This window comes from Solanum lycopersicum, chromosome 10 (assembly GCF_036512215.1).
Source record: "Solanum lycopersicum chromosome 10, SLM_r2.1".
NCBI lineage: Eukaryota > Viridiplantae > Streptophyta > Magnoliopsida > Solanales > Solanaceae > Solanum > Solanum lycopersicum.
This window is the reverse complement of record NC_090809.1, coordinates 44,593,611-44,610,783: the sequence shown is the minus strand read 5'-3', so window position 1 is coordinate 44,610,783 and position 17,173 is coordinate 44,593,611. Positions and strand designations below refer to the sequence as shown.

The 17,173-nt window shown below is 30.2% G+C and overlaps 2 protein-coding genes and 1 long non-coding RNA gene across 4 annotated transcripts; 1 reads left to right on the top strand and 2 right to left on the bottom strand.

Annotated features, from left to right (window-relative positions):
- Positions 1–5,996: 5,996 nt before the first annotated feature.
- LOC138338857 (uncharacterized) lies at positions 5,997–7,343 on the bottom strand. The gene is made up of 2 exons (XM_069289942.1): positions 7,318–7,343; positions 5,997–6,714 (listed from the first exon to the last, which is right to left on the bottom strand). Exons 1-2 carry the CDS (start codon positions 7,341–7,343, stop codon positions 5,997–5,999), a joined length of 744 nt encoding a protein of 247 aa, XP_069146043.1.
- A 283-nt stretch (positions 7,344–7,626) lies between these two features.
- Positions 7,627–16,290, bottom strand: LOC101259202 (L10-interacting MYB domain-containing protein-like). Its single transcript, XM_004248726.5, has 3 exons — positions 16,150–16,290; positions 8,487–8,816; positions 7,627–8,394 (listed from the first exon to the last, which is right to left on the bottom strand). Exons 2-3 carry the CDS (start codon positions 8,802–8,804, stop codon positions 7,774–7,776), a joined length of 939 nt encoding a protein of 312 aa, XP_004248774.2. The 5' UTR covers positions 8,805–8,816; positions 16,150–16,290; the 3' UTR covers positions 7,627–7,773.
- Positions 10,232–13,719, top strand: LOC104649665 (uncharacterized). 2 transcript variants are annotated; one of them, XR_743563.4, is made up of 5 exons: positions 10,232–10,511; positions 10,733–12,585; positions 12,665–12,818; positions 13,032–13,114; positions 13,492–13,719. It is a non-coding gene; the product is annotated as an uncharacterized lncRNA (long non-coding RNA). The 2 variants fall into 2 exon arrangements; XR_743564.4 differs by having other exon boundaries at positions 13,032–13,136.
- Positions 16,291–17,173: the final 883 nt, after the last annotated feature.

Genomic DNA, 17,173 nt, shown 5'->3' with positions numbered 1-17,173 from the left:
GGAGATCATTAGAGACAGAGAGAGAAGGAAACTTTTCTTGTCACAGAGAAGCTACATTCAGAAGGTCTTGGCGAGGTTTGGCATGTCTTCATCTAAGCCCATTGATACCCCAGTGCTGCCAATATCCATCTCACTGCCATGTTCGCTCCACAGTCAGAAGAAGAGAAGGAGTATATGTCACGAGTCCCTTATGCCAGTGCCGTAGGAAGTTTAATGTATGCTATGGTCTGTACAAGGTCAGATTTAGCACATGCAGTCAGTGTAGTGAGCAGATTCATGGGACAACCAGGGAGAGAACATTGGCAGGCTGTGAAGAGAATTTTTCGGTACCTTAGAGGTACATCTGACGTTGGTCTCATTTATGGAGGTGATACTCAGTGCTTGGTTACTGGCTATTCTGATTCAGACTATGCTGGGGATGTTGACACAAGAAGATCGATTACTGGCTATGTGTTTACCCTTGGAGGATCTGTCGTCAGTTGGAAGGCAACTTTGCAACCTACAGTGACTTTGTCTACTACGGAAGCGGAGTACATGGCCTTGACAGAGGCTGCAAAAGAAGGGATTTGGTTGAAAGGGCTGGTTAGTGATCTTGGTCTGCATCATGATCAAGCTACGGTGTATTGTGACAGTTTGAACGCAATTTGTCTAGCCAAGGATCAAGTCCATCATGAGAGAACCAAGCATATCGACGTAAGGTATCATTTTCTGAGAAGTGAGAAGAGAATCAAGGTGAAGAAAGTAGGAACTGCTGATAATCCTGCTGATATGTTCACAAAGCCGGTTCCACAGAGCAAGTTTCAACACTGTTTGGACTTGCTCAACATCAGAAGCTGTTAATTGCCCTGCGGGGCAACTCTGAGGAAGAGGGGGAGGCCTGGCACTATCATAGTGCGTCTGAAGAATCTGTTCGGAGAATTCAAGTCAAGGTGGAGATTTGTTGAATGCCTTGAATCGGACCCGCTACAAACAGAAAGGACGGGCGTATGTTGGGCCCAAGCCTGTTGATTCTGTATGTTGGGCCCAAGCCTGTTAGGGCGTAGCTTAGCAATATATATAGACGCTATGGGAAACCCTATTCTGTAATTCTGTTTTTGCCTCTCCATAATAAAACTGCTCCCTCTCTTCCCGTGGACGTAGCCAATTTATTAGTGAACCACGTAAATCTGTTGTCTTGTTTTTCGCGTTTATATTTTCTCGTATTATCTCAAATTCCGCACAACAGACTTAATTTGCCAAAAAAACAGCAAATATGTATATAACAATTTTACAAAGAAAGCCTTATTTATGAGCAATTAAAAACAATAATTTTGATAAAGACATAAGATCTTATTCTTGATATGTTAAATTAACAGATTGCTTAATTATATTGATATGTTTTCTTAAAAAAATATATGTGATTGCATGATGATTAAATCGATATACCTATATTCAATATTTAAATGTCAATATAATATAATACAACCACCCAACGTATTGTGCTAATTTACTATATATCCATCATTAATATTTAAATGCAACAATAAATATGATACAACCAACTTACTGCACTAATATACAATAATTTGTTATTACAATAGTATTTGTTTGTTGTTTTTTTCTTCTAGAAGTTATTTTGATGTAGTAGTGCAATTTTTCATTTTAATAAAGTCAGGAAGTCATGTCCTACTTTTTAGGTGTAGCTCTCTTATAAGTTCTGTACTTAAAGTCTGTATTAAGGCCTGAAAATCTAAGTAGAAAACAATTTAAGTTTATGAGTACTTTAACTCAAGAAATTGCAGATTCTTTGTCCATTTAGGTCATACAAAAGATAAGTTTTAGGAATCACATAGTTTTAGTATGAAATTAAAATTTACCTCTCTTTACTTTGTAACTACATTAATCGCTTAAAGAGTAACACAAACTGAATACATAATATGTAGTTCAGATATATTAAATACTAGCTCGGATAGATTATAAAAAATCAAATACATAATATATAGCTCAGATACATTAAATACTGACTTCGATACATTAAGATATCGATAGGATAAATTAAAGAAATATGAGATTTTAGAGATTTTTAGAAATATTTAGAATAAAAAAAATATAAGACATGTATTTGAGTATTTTTTGCTAAAATAAATCAAAAGGATAAGAGTGATTTGCAGATGTTATATAGAAACTAGATGCAAATTAATTTGGTAAGATCTTAAATCGTGAAAGTCTAAGGCCCCTTTTTAATAATCAAATGAGTCGTTTGATTTGGAATCTTAATTATAGATTTACATTTAATATGTGAAAGATTATAACAAGTATTTCTACAGTCTACATATTGTAGCATTAGAGATTACTCATAACTAAAAATCCTAACGAACACGTATACATACAAAAAATATAGTGAACCTAAAATGGTTATTTAATTTTCATAAATATTCTTTTCTCATTTTACTTGTCAAATTTTTATTTAATACGTCTATTAAGAAAAAATTATTTGGTGTGATGAGTTTATCATAATACCTTATTAATTGATAAGATTCGAATCATCTTTACTCATAAACACTCTTGTATTTATGACACCAATTCTTGAATGATATTTTTGGTTTCCACATTTCATACTCAAAAGATTTAGCATTTGAGATTTTCTAATTGTCATTTATTTTTTCTCCTTATTTATTGAATTTAATTGATAAGATTAGTCGATTGACTTACCTATTGATTGGGAATATAGTTTTCATCACAACTTGTGAATTTGAATTGTAACAGTTATTTTAATCTCTCTAAAATTATATTAAATGTAGGGGTTAGTTTAGGCCCCACAAATTTTTATTAAGTTGCAAGAGGTCAAAACCCCAACTATTTTTTTAAAAAATTAAACGCTTGAAATTAATGAATAACTTCACTAGTTCAAGTTTTGTTTGACCATAGATTTTTGAAGTAAAATTTGGGTGAAATTTGAACAAATAGTGTTCGTCCATAGAATTTGTCATTATTTGGCAAATAACCCAAATTCTCAAATACTATAAAAAACAAGTATTTGGGCTACATATCATTATTTAAGAGTTTCTAACAATTAAAATTCTACATCAAACTTTTATCATTTACAAAAGCATTATCTATTAGTTGTTTGTGTTGTATTACATAATTTTTATATGAACATCAAAGCAGTGATGAAATATTCAGTGAATATGAAAGTAATTATATGATTATTGATGAAAAACGGACTCATGGTACCAAAGTCATGTTCTATATCTACTTTACGATATATAGAATGATGATTGTTGCACTCAATCCGAACTACCACATTGCTCTAGCTTCATGAACACTACTTGTAATTTGTTGCAACGAAGATCCAAAAAAATTGTTGTTGAAGTACCGATAGCTCTTAAAACTTTTGAATATAAACAATATTTCTTATAAAGGTGAAATATATTCTCCGAATATTATGATCAAATACATGGTGAAATTTCATTTAAATTTTCACCTAAATAATATTCGATAAAAATATTAGGAAATTTATGGCCAAACACTATCTTATTTTCCCCTCTAAGCTCACTCAAACAAACCCATTTATCTCTCTAAGCTAGCACTCCCATTTAAATGTCACAATAATATAATACAACCACCCTACTTATTGTGCTAATTAATTTACTATATATCCATCATTAATATTTAAATATAACAATAAATATAATACAACCACACTTATTGCAGTAATATACAAAAATATGTTATTATTACAATAGTATTCGTTTGTTGTTTTTTCTAGTAGTAGTTATTTTATGTAGTAGTGTAGTTTTTCATTTTAATAATGTTAGGAAGTCATGTTCTACTTTTTAGGGGTAACTTTCTTATAAGTTCTGTATATAAACTCTATATTAATGCGAGGAAATTTAAGTAGAAAATAATTCAAGTTTATGAGTACTTTAAGTCAAGAAATTAAAGATTCTGTCAACTTTTAGGTCATAGAAAAGATAAGTTTTAGAAATCACATAGTTTTACTATTTGTAATTACATTAATCCCCTTATAAGTAACATAAACTGGATACATAATATGTAGCTCGGATACATTATAACATAAACTGGATACATAATATGTAGCTTGGATACATTAAAAACTAGTTCTGATACATTTTAAAATAAATCGAATACATAGTATATAGCTCGGATACATTAAATACTGACATCGATACATTAATATGTAGCTTGAATACATTAAAGGAATATAAAATTTTTAGAAGTTTTTAGAAATAGAAGAAAATATTAAAGATAACAAAAATATAAGACGTGTATTTCAGTTATTCTCTCTAAAATAAATCAAAAAGATAAGAATGATTTGCAGATGTTATATAGAAACTAGATGCAAATTAATTTGGTGAGATCTTAAATTGTGAAAGTCTAAGGCCCTTTTTTAATAATCAAGGAGTCGTTTGATTCGAAATCTTTATATTATATATTCACATCTAATATGTGAAAGATTATAATAAGATTTTCTACAAGCTACATATTGTAGCATTAGTAATTACCCATAATTAAAAATCCTAACAAACACGTACACACACAAAAAAAAGAGTGTACCTAAAATGGTTATTTAATATTCATAATAATTTGTAACTTTTTTTCCTTGTAAAATTTTTGTTTGGTAAGTCTATTAAGAAAAAAAAAAGGTTGGTATAGTGAGTTTATCAATACACCCCATTAATTGATATGATCCCAATTATCTTTACTCATAGACGCTCTTATACTTATGACACCAATTCTTAGATGTTATTTTAGTTTTCCACATTTCGTACTCATGAAAGGTTTAGCATTTGAGATTTTCTACTTGTCGTTTATGTTATCTCCTTATTTATTGAATAAATTGATAAAACTAGTGACTCGACTTATCTATTGATTGGGAACATATGTGTTATCACGACTTGTGGATTTGAATAGTAACAATTATTATAATCTTCCTAAAATTATATTTAATGTAGGGGTAAGTTTAGGCCCAATAAGATTTTACTAAGTTGCAAGGTGTCACAACCCCAACTTTTTTAAAAAAAAAAATGCCTACAATTGCTGAATAACTCCACCCTTTTGATCAAAGATTTTTCAAGTAAAATTTGGGAGAAAATTTAACAAATAATATTTGTTTACAGAATTTGTCATTATTTGAGAAATAACTTAAATTTTCAAATACTAAAAAAAAATTGTATTTGGGCTACATTTCATTATTTTGAAGCTTTGAAAAAATAAAATTCCACACCAAATTTTTATCATTGACAAAAACATCCTCTATTGTAGATTTTTATCTAAACACCAAAACAGTGATGAAATATTCAGTGAACATTACAACAAAAGTATGATTTAGAGCCCGTTTGGATGGGCTTAATAAAAGCAGCTTTAAAAAAGTACTTTTGAAAGTGCTGAAACTTATTTTTAAAATAAGCAGTTATGTGTTTGGATAAAAGTGCTGAAGTTAAAAAAAAAAGTTGTTGATGTGTTTGGCAAATAAGTGCTGATAAATAGCTTTTTAAATCAAAATGTCTGAAATGCCCTGAAAGCTGTTAACATAATAAAAGTTAATTAATTTATATTTTACAGCCATAAATAATTATATTTTGCTATCATTCACAATTTTTTTATCATTACAAATTATGTATAAGAGGAATATAAACTTATTATAGATTTTAAAGATATTTAATTTAAATAGATCAAAGAACGATTTAAGATTTATTTTAGTTTTATCCATAGGTAATAATAATTGTCTATCATTCATATATTTTTTTATTATCACAAATTATTTATAAGAGGAATATAAATTTTGATATAAGTTATATGTGCAACTTATTTTACATTTTAATAATATATAATTTGAATAGTGTCTATCATCCACATACTTCTTTATCAACAAATTACTTATAAGAAGAATACTTCATATTTCAAAAATAAGTTGTTTGATTCAAATACAAATATCAAAATAAAAGAGAACACTTTACTAACATAAAAGTGGAAAAACTAAAATAATACAAACATCAAACGTTACCAATTTCATTAGCAATCATGTCACGAAGTCCCGTCCAATAAGTATCATTTTGTTCTTCCATGTTGTTTTCTTCATCGTTAGTGTTTGAACTTGAGCCAAATTCGGAGTCAACCGATGGAATATATCTCTCATCCTCAGCTGTTTGAAATGCATCATCCACATTGCATTTTTGTTTGATATAATTGTGAATGGCCATAGTAGCAAGTACGATGTCCCTTTGAGTATCAATATTATAATAAGGCATATCTCGCAAAATAGACCACCTTGTTTTCCAAACACCAAATGTACGCTCTACTATATTTCTACATGAAGAATGCATATAATTAAATTTTTCAATGTGTCCTCTTGGCTCACGCAATTGACTTGTTGCACCACGACGAAAGTCGGGAAGATGATATCTCACATTGTCTCCTTTGTATGGAGCCATATATCCCTTCATATGTGCATATCTTGCATCCACTAAATAATATTTGTTTCCTAAAGGATGTGGAAAGTTAAGTTCTTTTCTACGAAGAACCTCACCAAATATACGACTATCATGAGCCGCTCCTTCCCACCCAGCCCATGCAAATGTAAAACACATATTAAAATCCACAACGGCAAGAATATTTTGAGTCGGATAACCTTTACGTCCAATATAAGGTATTTGTTGATCTTGTGGCAATCTAGCTTTGACATGTGTGCCATCAAGTGCTCCAATACAAATCCTAAAAAAATAGGCATGTGAACTAAATAAATATAACAAGTAATACTAAAAAAATATAGGAGTTAATATTTTAAAAGATCACTCGACTTTCACAATTTATTTAATAAAGTCATTGACTTTATTAAGATATTAACTCAAAATATAGCAAATTAAAAGTTGTTACTTACCTTAAAAAAAGGCAAATATCGCTCGTTACATGGCTTGTGAGCTCCAACACCATCATTATAATTCAAATGTGGTTTAATAATGTCTCTTGCAAGTTTAGAAACGGCTTTTAAAACACTATGAAAGTGTCTATGGACCGTCTCCCCCGAATGTTGAAAGATATCTTGTATCATTCGGTTTCCCGCTTTATGTGCACAAGTCATTAAGAACATGCCTAACATTTCATTTATGGACATTCCACGGGTGGGCTTAAGTCCATATTTTTCTTCTAAATCTTTGGATTGATTAACAAACACCACCTTCTTTAACCGAAAATTTTCATAACAACGAGTTTCATTTCCTTGTAATATCTCTTGAATAAATATATATCCAGAACGCTTTGATGTACGACAAGGTTTTTTGAATAAGTATTTTTCATAATACATTAAAATGTATTTACCTGCTATCCGGCATAGAGACATCCATTCTTTCTCGTTTTGCTCTCTCCTACTTTGTTCTAGTTCTTCATCTTCTTCATCTAACAAATCACTTAAATGAGGTGATATGGTAAAGTCCAAATCCTCCATTTAACTACAAATAAAAATATCTTCAATTAAAAAAAAATCAAAAGTATAAAAGTTTCATTATTTCACAAGTAATGACACATATTTTTACTTGCTTACATTTACATAAATTCAACATAACAAACACCTATATGTAAATTCAACACAACATATACATTTACATAAATTCAACATAACAAACATATTTATATAAATTAAAACTTCACTTAAAATAAATTAACCATACAATGATAATGTCCAAAACAAAATCCAAGATAATAAAAAAAGTTCATGCGTACAAGCATAATGTCAAACATAAAAGAATAAATTACTTTTTCAATAACAATACATTTTCACACTTTCTTAAGGTATAACTCATAGTTATACTCCATCCAAGACTTTCGAACTTCATCCGTAGGCATCTTACGAAACACTTGTCGAATGTCTTTTTTAAGAAACATGTTCACAAAGTAGTTGTACATTTCACCCCTTTCAAAAATATTGGGAATATTTGCCAAAAAATCCATACACTTATCAATGGTGGGATCATCTACCTCATGAGATGTAGCAGTACTTTTGTTAGACATTAACTCTAGTAAAGATTGCATATCTTCTTTCATTGATGCAGCTGTAGATTTTGTCTTACTTTTTTTCACTTGATTACTAGTTCCAATACCATCAGTTGAATTTGGTCTTTTTATTGATGGTTTAGGAAACATAGAAGAATTCATCTCTTCTGGATCATCACTTTCATCACCCCCTTCATTATTAGTATTAATGAAGTGCTCCATATCATCATTATCAATACCATTTTGTCTTTCTTCGTCACAATCTACCTCACTTTCAAAAAATTGGGATTGATTTGAGGCACGTGCTCTTTCCCCCGTAGCAACAATATCAGAAAATAATGCATCATAGCGAAACCATATCAGTAAAAGATCCTTATTCCTAAATTTTCTATATCGAACATCCTCCTATAACAAAAAATGAAACAACAAATTTAAGTAAGTAAAAATGTAACTTTAAAATAAATAAAAAGATATATAAAACAACGTGAAAACTGTACCTTAATTTTTCGCTTCCACCAATCATCATCTGCCATAATTGTATTTTTAGTGGCATCCCATCCTATACCTGTATATCCTCTCATCAATTGCTTAAAAAAAGTCCACTCAGCTTTCATGCCATCCCAATGATTTTTCATTTGTAGTTTTGTATAACGTCTTCCCGTTTTTTCATAGAATGCTTTAATCGTATTTTTCCATCCATCTTTAGATAAATGAGTGTTTGGTCTATTTCCTTTCCTAATCTCTAATTCACATAACTCTATAAATTTGAGATGAGCATCATTATCCCACTTAGCATTAGTTTGTGTTTCAGACATGGTGTAATTGATCTGAAGATGAAATGATAAGAAAATTTAAAATAACATTAAACTAGTTCAAAGAAAAAATAGAAGGAGCACATTTAAGATTCGTTGGTTCGAGAACAAATTATCTTAAAATAATTTCACTATAAATTATCTTAAAATCCCGAATAACCTATTTTATAATTTTATTTCAATTAAATATGAAATAAACTCAAACTAAAATTAATCCTGATATTAGTAGGAAAGGGATTCCCAAGCCTATTAGGATTTGATATATCAAAACCTACCACAATTGTAATATGTACTATATATATAAATACTCATATACTTTCATATACTTTGACTAACAAAAACAAGTGGTTATTACAATAGAAAAAGAAACACAAAAACTCTAGAGAGAAAAAAATGGCCTATTGTTGTATTTCCTCACTTATGCAAACTCTTAGAGCCTGTTTGGCTCAGCTTTTAAGATGGTCAAACTGACTTAAAAGCTGGTTTTTGACTTATTTGACTGTTTGGCAAGTTTTAAAAAAAACTTATTTTAAGCCAAAAGTTAAAAGCTGGGGTAGGGGTGCTTTTTTTTTCCAGCTTATAAGCTGTTTTAAGTTGACCGTACTTTTACCCTTTTGCCCTTAATATTTTTATATAATACCCAAATTACCCATCCTTAACCCTAACATTCTCTTCCATTTTCCCATTTTTCATTCTCACGCTTGGCAGCTGCTGAACTGCTTCTTCTTCTCCAAAGTTTCGGCTGCTTCTTCTTCTTCTCCAAAGTTTCGGCTGCTTCTTCTTCTTCTTCTCTTTATCAAGTAAGTTGTTCTTCTTCTGCCTCTTTCGTTTTCGTTCTGTTTTGTCCATTTTAATATTGATTTTTGTGCTGCCTCCGACTCTTCTTCTACCTTTTTCTTTGTTATTAATGGATTCCATACATGGTTTCTCCATTGCTCCTGTTTTGTGTTTTAATTTTGAAAATATAACTTCCGAATTGGTGTTCTGTTTTCTGTGTATAGCTACTATTAATTCTTCATCCTTTTAATGAAGAATGACATTCTGTTTCTTTCACCATATTTGTTAGTAATACCTCATTATGAGCCATATTTGAGAAGAAGAGAAGCCATATTTGTTGTAATTCTTCATTGTAGAATTTACAAGCCTTTTCGCGATCGTCTTCATTATGAGCTAGAATTATGTTTGTTAAGCATGAATCAACTCTATCTTCTGCTTTGTAGACTACATCTTTGATCTTATTTTCAAAAATTTTGAGATTTTCAATATCATTGGCTTCATTTGTTGTATCCTCAAGAAAAACTTGAAGAGTACATAGACTTTGATAAGAAGATTCAACATGTTGTTGTATAAAACTTTCACAAATCAAAGGTGATTGGCACTTATTTAGCGGCAATAATATAATTGCCACTAAATAGTATTTTAAAGCTCTTGTTTACAGGAAATTAATCTTAAGCCACTAAAAGGTAACCCTTAATATCAATTAGATTTAAAAGCCAATAGAAAAAAAATATCCTCTCTTACCCTCGTATACCCAATTTATCTTAGTCAATTTTTACTTAATTTTCAAGTTCTGAAAGTCTTGATGGCTGGGATATGGTTTTGAGCTCTGAAGCTTCGGTGGTTTGAAGCTTCTTTCAATGGCTACGATGGATCTGAGCTGAAGCACACATCAATTTTTTTCTTTTTGCTTGAACTGAAGCACACTAAGAGGTAATCTCTCTTTCTCTTTCTCTTTCTTTCCACTCGATGTTTCTTTCTCAATCTCTCATTCTAGTTGTTAATCCTCATCTTCTCTGTGTTTTTCTTATAAATGCTTACATGCATATGCTATTAACTTATAAATATATTTTTTATCTTTAATTTTTTTCTGATTTTATTATTTTTTATTCAAATTCATTTGTTAGTTAAACTTGGGTTTTGTTATCGCGTAGATTTAGCTTGTAGCTGGAGAAATCGATGTGGAATTCTCTATCTTAGGATCAATAGTTTTGGTGAGGTAAGTATAAATGGTTGCTTAAAACTTGTGTGTTTTAGAAAAACAATATAATCTGGCTTTGTTTTCCAGCTTTTAATTAATTATTGAATTGTTGATTCATGATTAATTCCATCATTTGTCGATTGATTTGAAAAGCTTCAACTGTAATTCATTTAATAGGATTTTGATGTCAAACCTAAATTAACCCAATAAGGTGCTCTGTACTACTATAAATTGTGTTTGTTATAATGAATAAATTCATCAAATTTACTGTAACACTGGAAGACGAGGAAAACAGACCATTTTTATACCGAAAGGTAGCTTGTGAGATCAGTCGAGGTGCAAAAGTTGGGACGGACACCATAATCATAATAGATCAATCGTTTGGGGTTAGTTAACATGAGAGGGGCTAGTTTAAGGGACTGTGTGTGAGAAATCAAAAAGGTTTGGGAAGTCGTAGCTTCGGGCTTCGCATCTCTCATGCATGCGTGCATGAGACAATAGGCAGTTTGATAATGATCGAGTGACCATTGTCTAATTTTATTGTAGTTTAACGAGAATTACAAAGCACATAAGTAGTTGGTTTGAGTTTTTTTAGTTCCTACAGGACCAAGTACTTTATAAAACTTTAAAGTTTGGATTCAGAGACTTCTTTTTATGACTAATTCCCAGATGATCAACTTTGGTTTGCTTATAACTTGGGAGGGTGAGTCCCACCTTTTTATCTTGATTATTCACTTTCTAAATAGGAAGTTATTGGAGATACCACAATAGTTTTGTTATCCAAAGCATGTCTTCTTTATCTTTTCACTGTAACTACTACATCCTCTCTCTCCTTTACTCTATCTTCTAAATCTGCACTCTTGGTTTTCTTCTACAAGTTTGAAAAATTTAGAGAAGTAATTAATTTTGAAGAACAAAAATGCAAAATAGAGTTGGTATTAGATTGTTAACTGAACAACGTTATGATGAAGAAGTACGACCCTACATTCAACAATTAATGAAAGCTTAGAGCTTCTCTCAAGCCCAAACATCAGAGGATAACAATTCTATTTACATTGATGTTGAGCTGAACTATGAGCCAGGTTCTTTCTTGAAACTTGAAATTATAAATTATGTGCATAAAATACATGAGAATATGTATTCTTTCTAGTTTGCTTCAAGTCTACGTTCTTTTCAACCCCCCTTTTCTCTTATTATGACATATGAATAAGCGGTAGTTACTAAAGATGGGTTTTAACCAACTTGTTTCTTTAGTGAAAAAAGCTTATATACCCGCATATAGGAAACCAAAACTCACTCAGAAAAAGCACCGTTCCTCTCTTAATCTTTCAAAACATCAAATAACTTGCCCAGGTTGCTTTCTGTTTCATAACCTCTAACTATTGGACTGCCTAGAGTGTTGATTCTTCTTCTCAGTTTGGGGTTGTTTGTTAAGTTGAAACAAGAAACAGTTTCTCCAATTAAAAATTTAAAGAGGACAGTTTAATTAACTTGGTTTCATAATTGGAGACCCTACACTGTTTAGATTTGCGCTGTACATAATTTCTCTGATGAATGTAATAGAGTGGGTTCTAAATTTAATTCAAGTTCTTCAAACACAAGTAAAGTTCGTGACCTACTTTATTAAAAGATATTTGGAATTTACCGCTTGGAAAAAAATTGTTGTGCCGTTTAATAGTCGCAAGACAAAAACTTGCTAGCTTTCTAGGCATCATTTCTAGAACCACAGATTTGACACAGCTAAATGTGAATGATTGGCGAGTGTTTGATGATGAAGAAAAGAAAAAGTTGGTGGAGTTTGTGAAGGTATAAAATTATTATTCTTAAGAAGTATATTTCTTTTTATACATGATATTATCTTGTTAACTTTTGTCTATCTTTTCAGAAAAAGTTCTCCATTTCGATATGTGAGAAGAGTTTGTGAAAAAGTCAATAGGAAAAAAGTGGAGAGACTATAAATGCGACTTGAAGGATTTGTATGTGACTAAATATAAGACCGGAAATGCTTTGATGAAAAACAGACCAAATCATATACCAAGGTATCAATGGATAAGAAAAATCAAGAAAAGCTAGTTTCATAATTGTCATGGATGAGACTAGTCATGTAGAAAAATGCTCCTGCTGAATTAAGCAAGCCTCAAAACAATGAAAGTCTTACTAGACAAGTTATCTGATTTTAAAGTTTTAAGCTTTTGTTCTTAAATTTTTGGTTTACACTAAATTTGGTCATCCTGTGTGTTCATTTTTACTAGGTTTGATGCCAATAGTGGCAATGAACAAGCAATATAAGCATTGCTCAAGTTTTCAAGTGGTGACAACTACTTTTTTCTCACAAGTAATCTTTTTTATCATCATGAGTATGTATCAAGTATTTTTTTTTCTTTTGGTGAATCCTCCCATCCGATTCTTTTGTTTAATTGCAGTTACATGTTACCCAAACTCTTCTATGTTTGAGAATGTGATGTGCAGAAATAAGTTTTATCACAGTTAATTTACTAGAATGCTTATTTCAAAGCTTATGTTTACATTCGCTTGATAAAATATTTTCATTTGTTAATTCACAAGTTTTCTGGTACTTGCATCTTGTATAAAATGTATCATACATGATGAGTATTTTGTTCATGCTATTTGCTTGAGTAGATTTTTATTTGATTGTTAGATCGCTTTATGTTTCTTCTGTGTTTCTGACCATAACTTTTGCATTATCTGCAGGATTTCACTACAAAAAAAATAAAGTTGTGTACCAATGGAAGAAGTAATTAATACTTGAGGACATTTATACAAAATATATAATTTTTCGATAAACAATTTAATTTACTCAAGTCTATACATGATTAATTAGCAAGAATTTAATTTAGACACATCATTCTACCTAAGTTCAGCACAAATTTATGTAACATAGGAGAGTTTGGACATTAATATAGCTCAAAATAATTACTCACATGTCTCAATTTTTGTGACATACTTTTTGTTCAATCTGAAAATCGATCTTGATACCCTTTTATTATGTTCAAAGTAGAAGCGCGAGGCTAATAATAGAGAGTCTTGAACAATTTGTAGATCATATAATGTATCAAAAAATGAAATAACTGAAATTTTGAGATGTTCGTTCAAATAAGAAACTGAATGGAATTCATGTAATTTTATTTTTTTTCTTCATTTTTCCTCCAAAAAGAATAATTCGTTATATATTAAGAAATAATTTAACTTGAAAATTTTAAAGATCTCCTTAATGAAAAAAAGCCACAAACTATATAGTCCCTGTAATAAGGAGTTTTTAGTGTAGTTATATATACACCTTCACCACCCTTCACCGGGGAAAATCATTTCATTGAGGAATTTAAGATCTTTTATTTTTTTCCTTGCAGACCTAATTTGCCAAAAGAAACTGCAAATATGTATATAACAATTTTGCAAGAAATGCCTTATTTATGAGCAATTAAAAACAACAATTTTGATAGGCATAAGATCTTATTCTTGATATGCTTAATTAATAGATTTCTTAATTATATTGATATATTTTCATAAAAAAATATATGCGACTACATGATGGTTAATATAATGTACTCATAATCAATATTTAAATGTCACAATAATATAATACAACCACCCAACTTATTGTGCTAATTACTATATATTCATCATCAATATTTAAACGTAACCATAAATATAATGCAACCTCACTTATTGCACTAATATACAATACATAATATGTTATTACAATTGTATCTGTTAGTTGTTTTTTTCTAGTAGTAGTTATTTTCATGTAATAGTGTAGTTTTTCATTTTAATTATGTCAGAAAGTCATGTCATGCTTCTTAGGTGTAGCTCTCTTATAAGTTTTGTACTTAAACTCTATATTAATGCCAAAAAATCAAAGTAGAAAATAATTGAAGTTTATGAGTAATTTAGTTCAAGAAATTGCAGGCTCTTTGTCAACTTAGGTCATAGAATGGATAAATTTTAGGAATCACATAGTTTTAATATGAAATTACAATCTATCCCTCTTTAGTTTGTAATTATATTAATTCCTTAAAAAACACCACAAATCGGATTCATAATATGTAGCTCAAATACATTAAAGAGTATCTCGGATACATTATAACATATATTGGATACATAATATGTAGTTCAGATACATTAATAACTAGCTCGGATACATAATATGTAGCTTGGATACATTAAAAACTAGCTCGGGTACATTATGAAATAAACCGGATACATAATATGTAGCTCGAATACATTAAATATTGGCTCGGTTACATTAATATGTAGCTCAAATACATTAAAGAAATATGATATTTTAGAGGTTTTTTGAAAGAGAAGAGAATATTGAAAATAAAGGAAATATAAGATGTGTATTTCAGTAATTTTGCTAAAATAAATCAAAAGGATAAGAGTTATTCAGAAATGTGATATAGAAACTAGATGCAAATTAATTAGGTAAGATCTTAAATTGTGAAAGGTTAAGGCCCTTTTTTAATAATCAAAGGAGTCATTTTATTCGGAATTTTGATATTATAGATTCAGATTTAATATGTGAAAGACTATAACTAGATTTTCCACAATATACATATTGTAACATTAGTAACTACCCATAATTAAAATCCTAACGAACACGTGCAGAGAAAAAAATAGTGAACCTAAAATGGTTATTTAATATTCACAATCATTTGTGTCTCTTTCTACTTTTCAAATTTATTTTTGGTACATTTATTAAGAAAAAATTGTTTGGTATAGCGAGTTTATCATTATACCCCATTAATTGATAAGATCCCGATTATTTTTACTGATAGACGTTTCCATAATTATGACACCAACAGAGAATTGAAATGCCTTTTTTCCAAATTACCCAATAAAAAGGAAAAAACAAGAAATCTAAAGGGAATACAAAGAATCCACGAAAGGTAGTTTGAATCCTAATTGCAGCCCATTCTTCCCTAACAGCCTTAAAATCCCTAACAGCCTTAAAATCATTAGGAGGAGCTCTAACTACAGCAGCAAGAACAGCTGTATAAGTATCATTGTTCATTGATGAACAATCAGACCCTTCTGACCCAACCCCATTTCTCTGTTTCAAACCCTTAACATCACTCCTCCATATCTTCCATTTCTTAACCACAAATCAAAATCTAAAATCCTATTTCAAACATACTTGGGTCAAATCCCAAAAAAATATGAAATAATCGAAAGTAGTAGGCCACAATTCATAGATTTACCAAAAAATATTGAATCAAATGCATAAATTCACCAAATAAAGTCAATTTCAAACTCATGAGCAAGTATTTGAGTAAAGAAGCAAGTGAAAGATGAATATTTTGAAGAACTTCACAATCAAAAATGGCAAAACTATAATTATTGAAAGCATACCTTCGAATTTCTTACAGAGATATGAATGAGAAGAACAACAATGGGAACCCTAAATTTGGAGAGGAACAAGCTGGAGAAATAATAGCGAAATAGCCTCCTTCACTGCGTTTGACAGTGGGGATATGCGAGGGGTGAATTTCGCGTCGGCTTCTTTTCTGGAAAATGACTTCGACAGATTTGTTACGGAAGTCGTTTTCCTCTGATTTTAGGAAAACAAGTCGTTTGGGAAAATGTTTTCCCAATATTTTGTTGCAACCAAAAAAACATTTTCCTCCATACCAAACACACCCTATAACTAGATTTTCCACAATATACACATTGTAACAGTAGTAACTACCCATAATTAAAATCCTAACGAACACGTGCAGAGAAAAAAAATAGTGAACCTAAAATGGTTATTCAATATTCGCAATGATTTGTGTCTGTTTCTACTTTTCAAATTTATTTTTGATACATTTATTAAGAAAAAATTGTTTGGTATAGCGAGTTTATCATTATACCCCATTAATTGATAAGATCCCGATTATTTTTACTGATAGACATTTCCATAATTATGACACCAATTCTTGGATGGTATTTTAGTTTTCCACATTTCATATTCATGAAAGATATAACATTTGAGGTTTTCTACTTGTCATTTATCTTTTCTCCTTATTTATTGAATTAAATTTATAAAATTTGTGGATTAACTTACCTATTGGTTGGGAACATAGATTTTCACGACTTGTGAATTTGAATCATAACAGTTATTATAATCCTCCTAAAATTATATGAAATGTAAGGGTTAGTTTAGGCCCCGCAAATTTTTATTAAGTTACAAGGGGTCATAACCCCAACTATTTTTTAAAAAAAAATACGCTTATAATTGCTGAATAACTCCACTAATTCAGGATCAATTAGAACATAGATTTTCCAAGTAGGCAATAGTGTTTGTACATACAATTACTTGTCCATTATTTGACATACAACCCAAATCCTCAGATACTAGAAAAAACTAGTATTTGGGCTAATCTCATTATTTGGG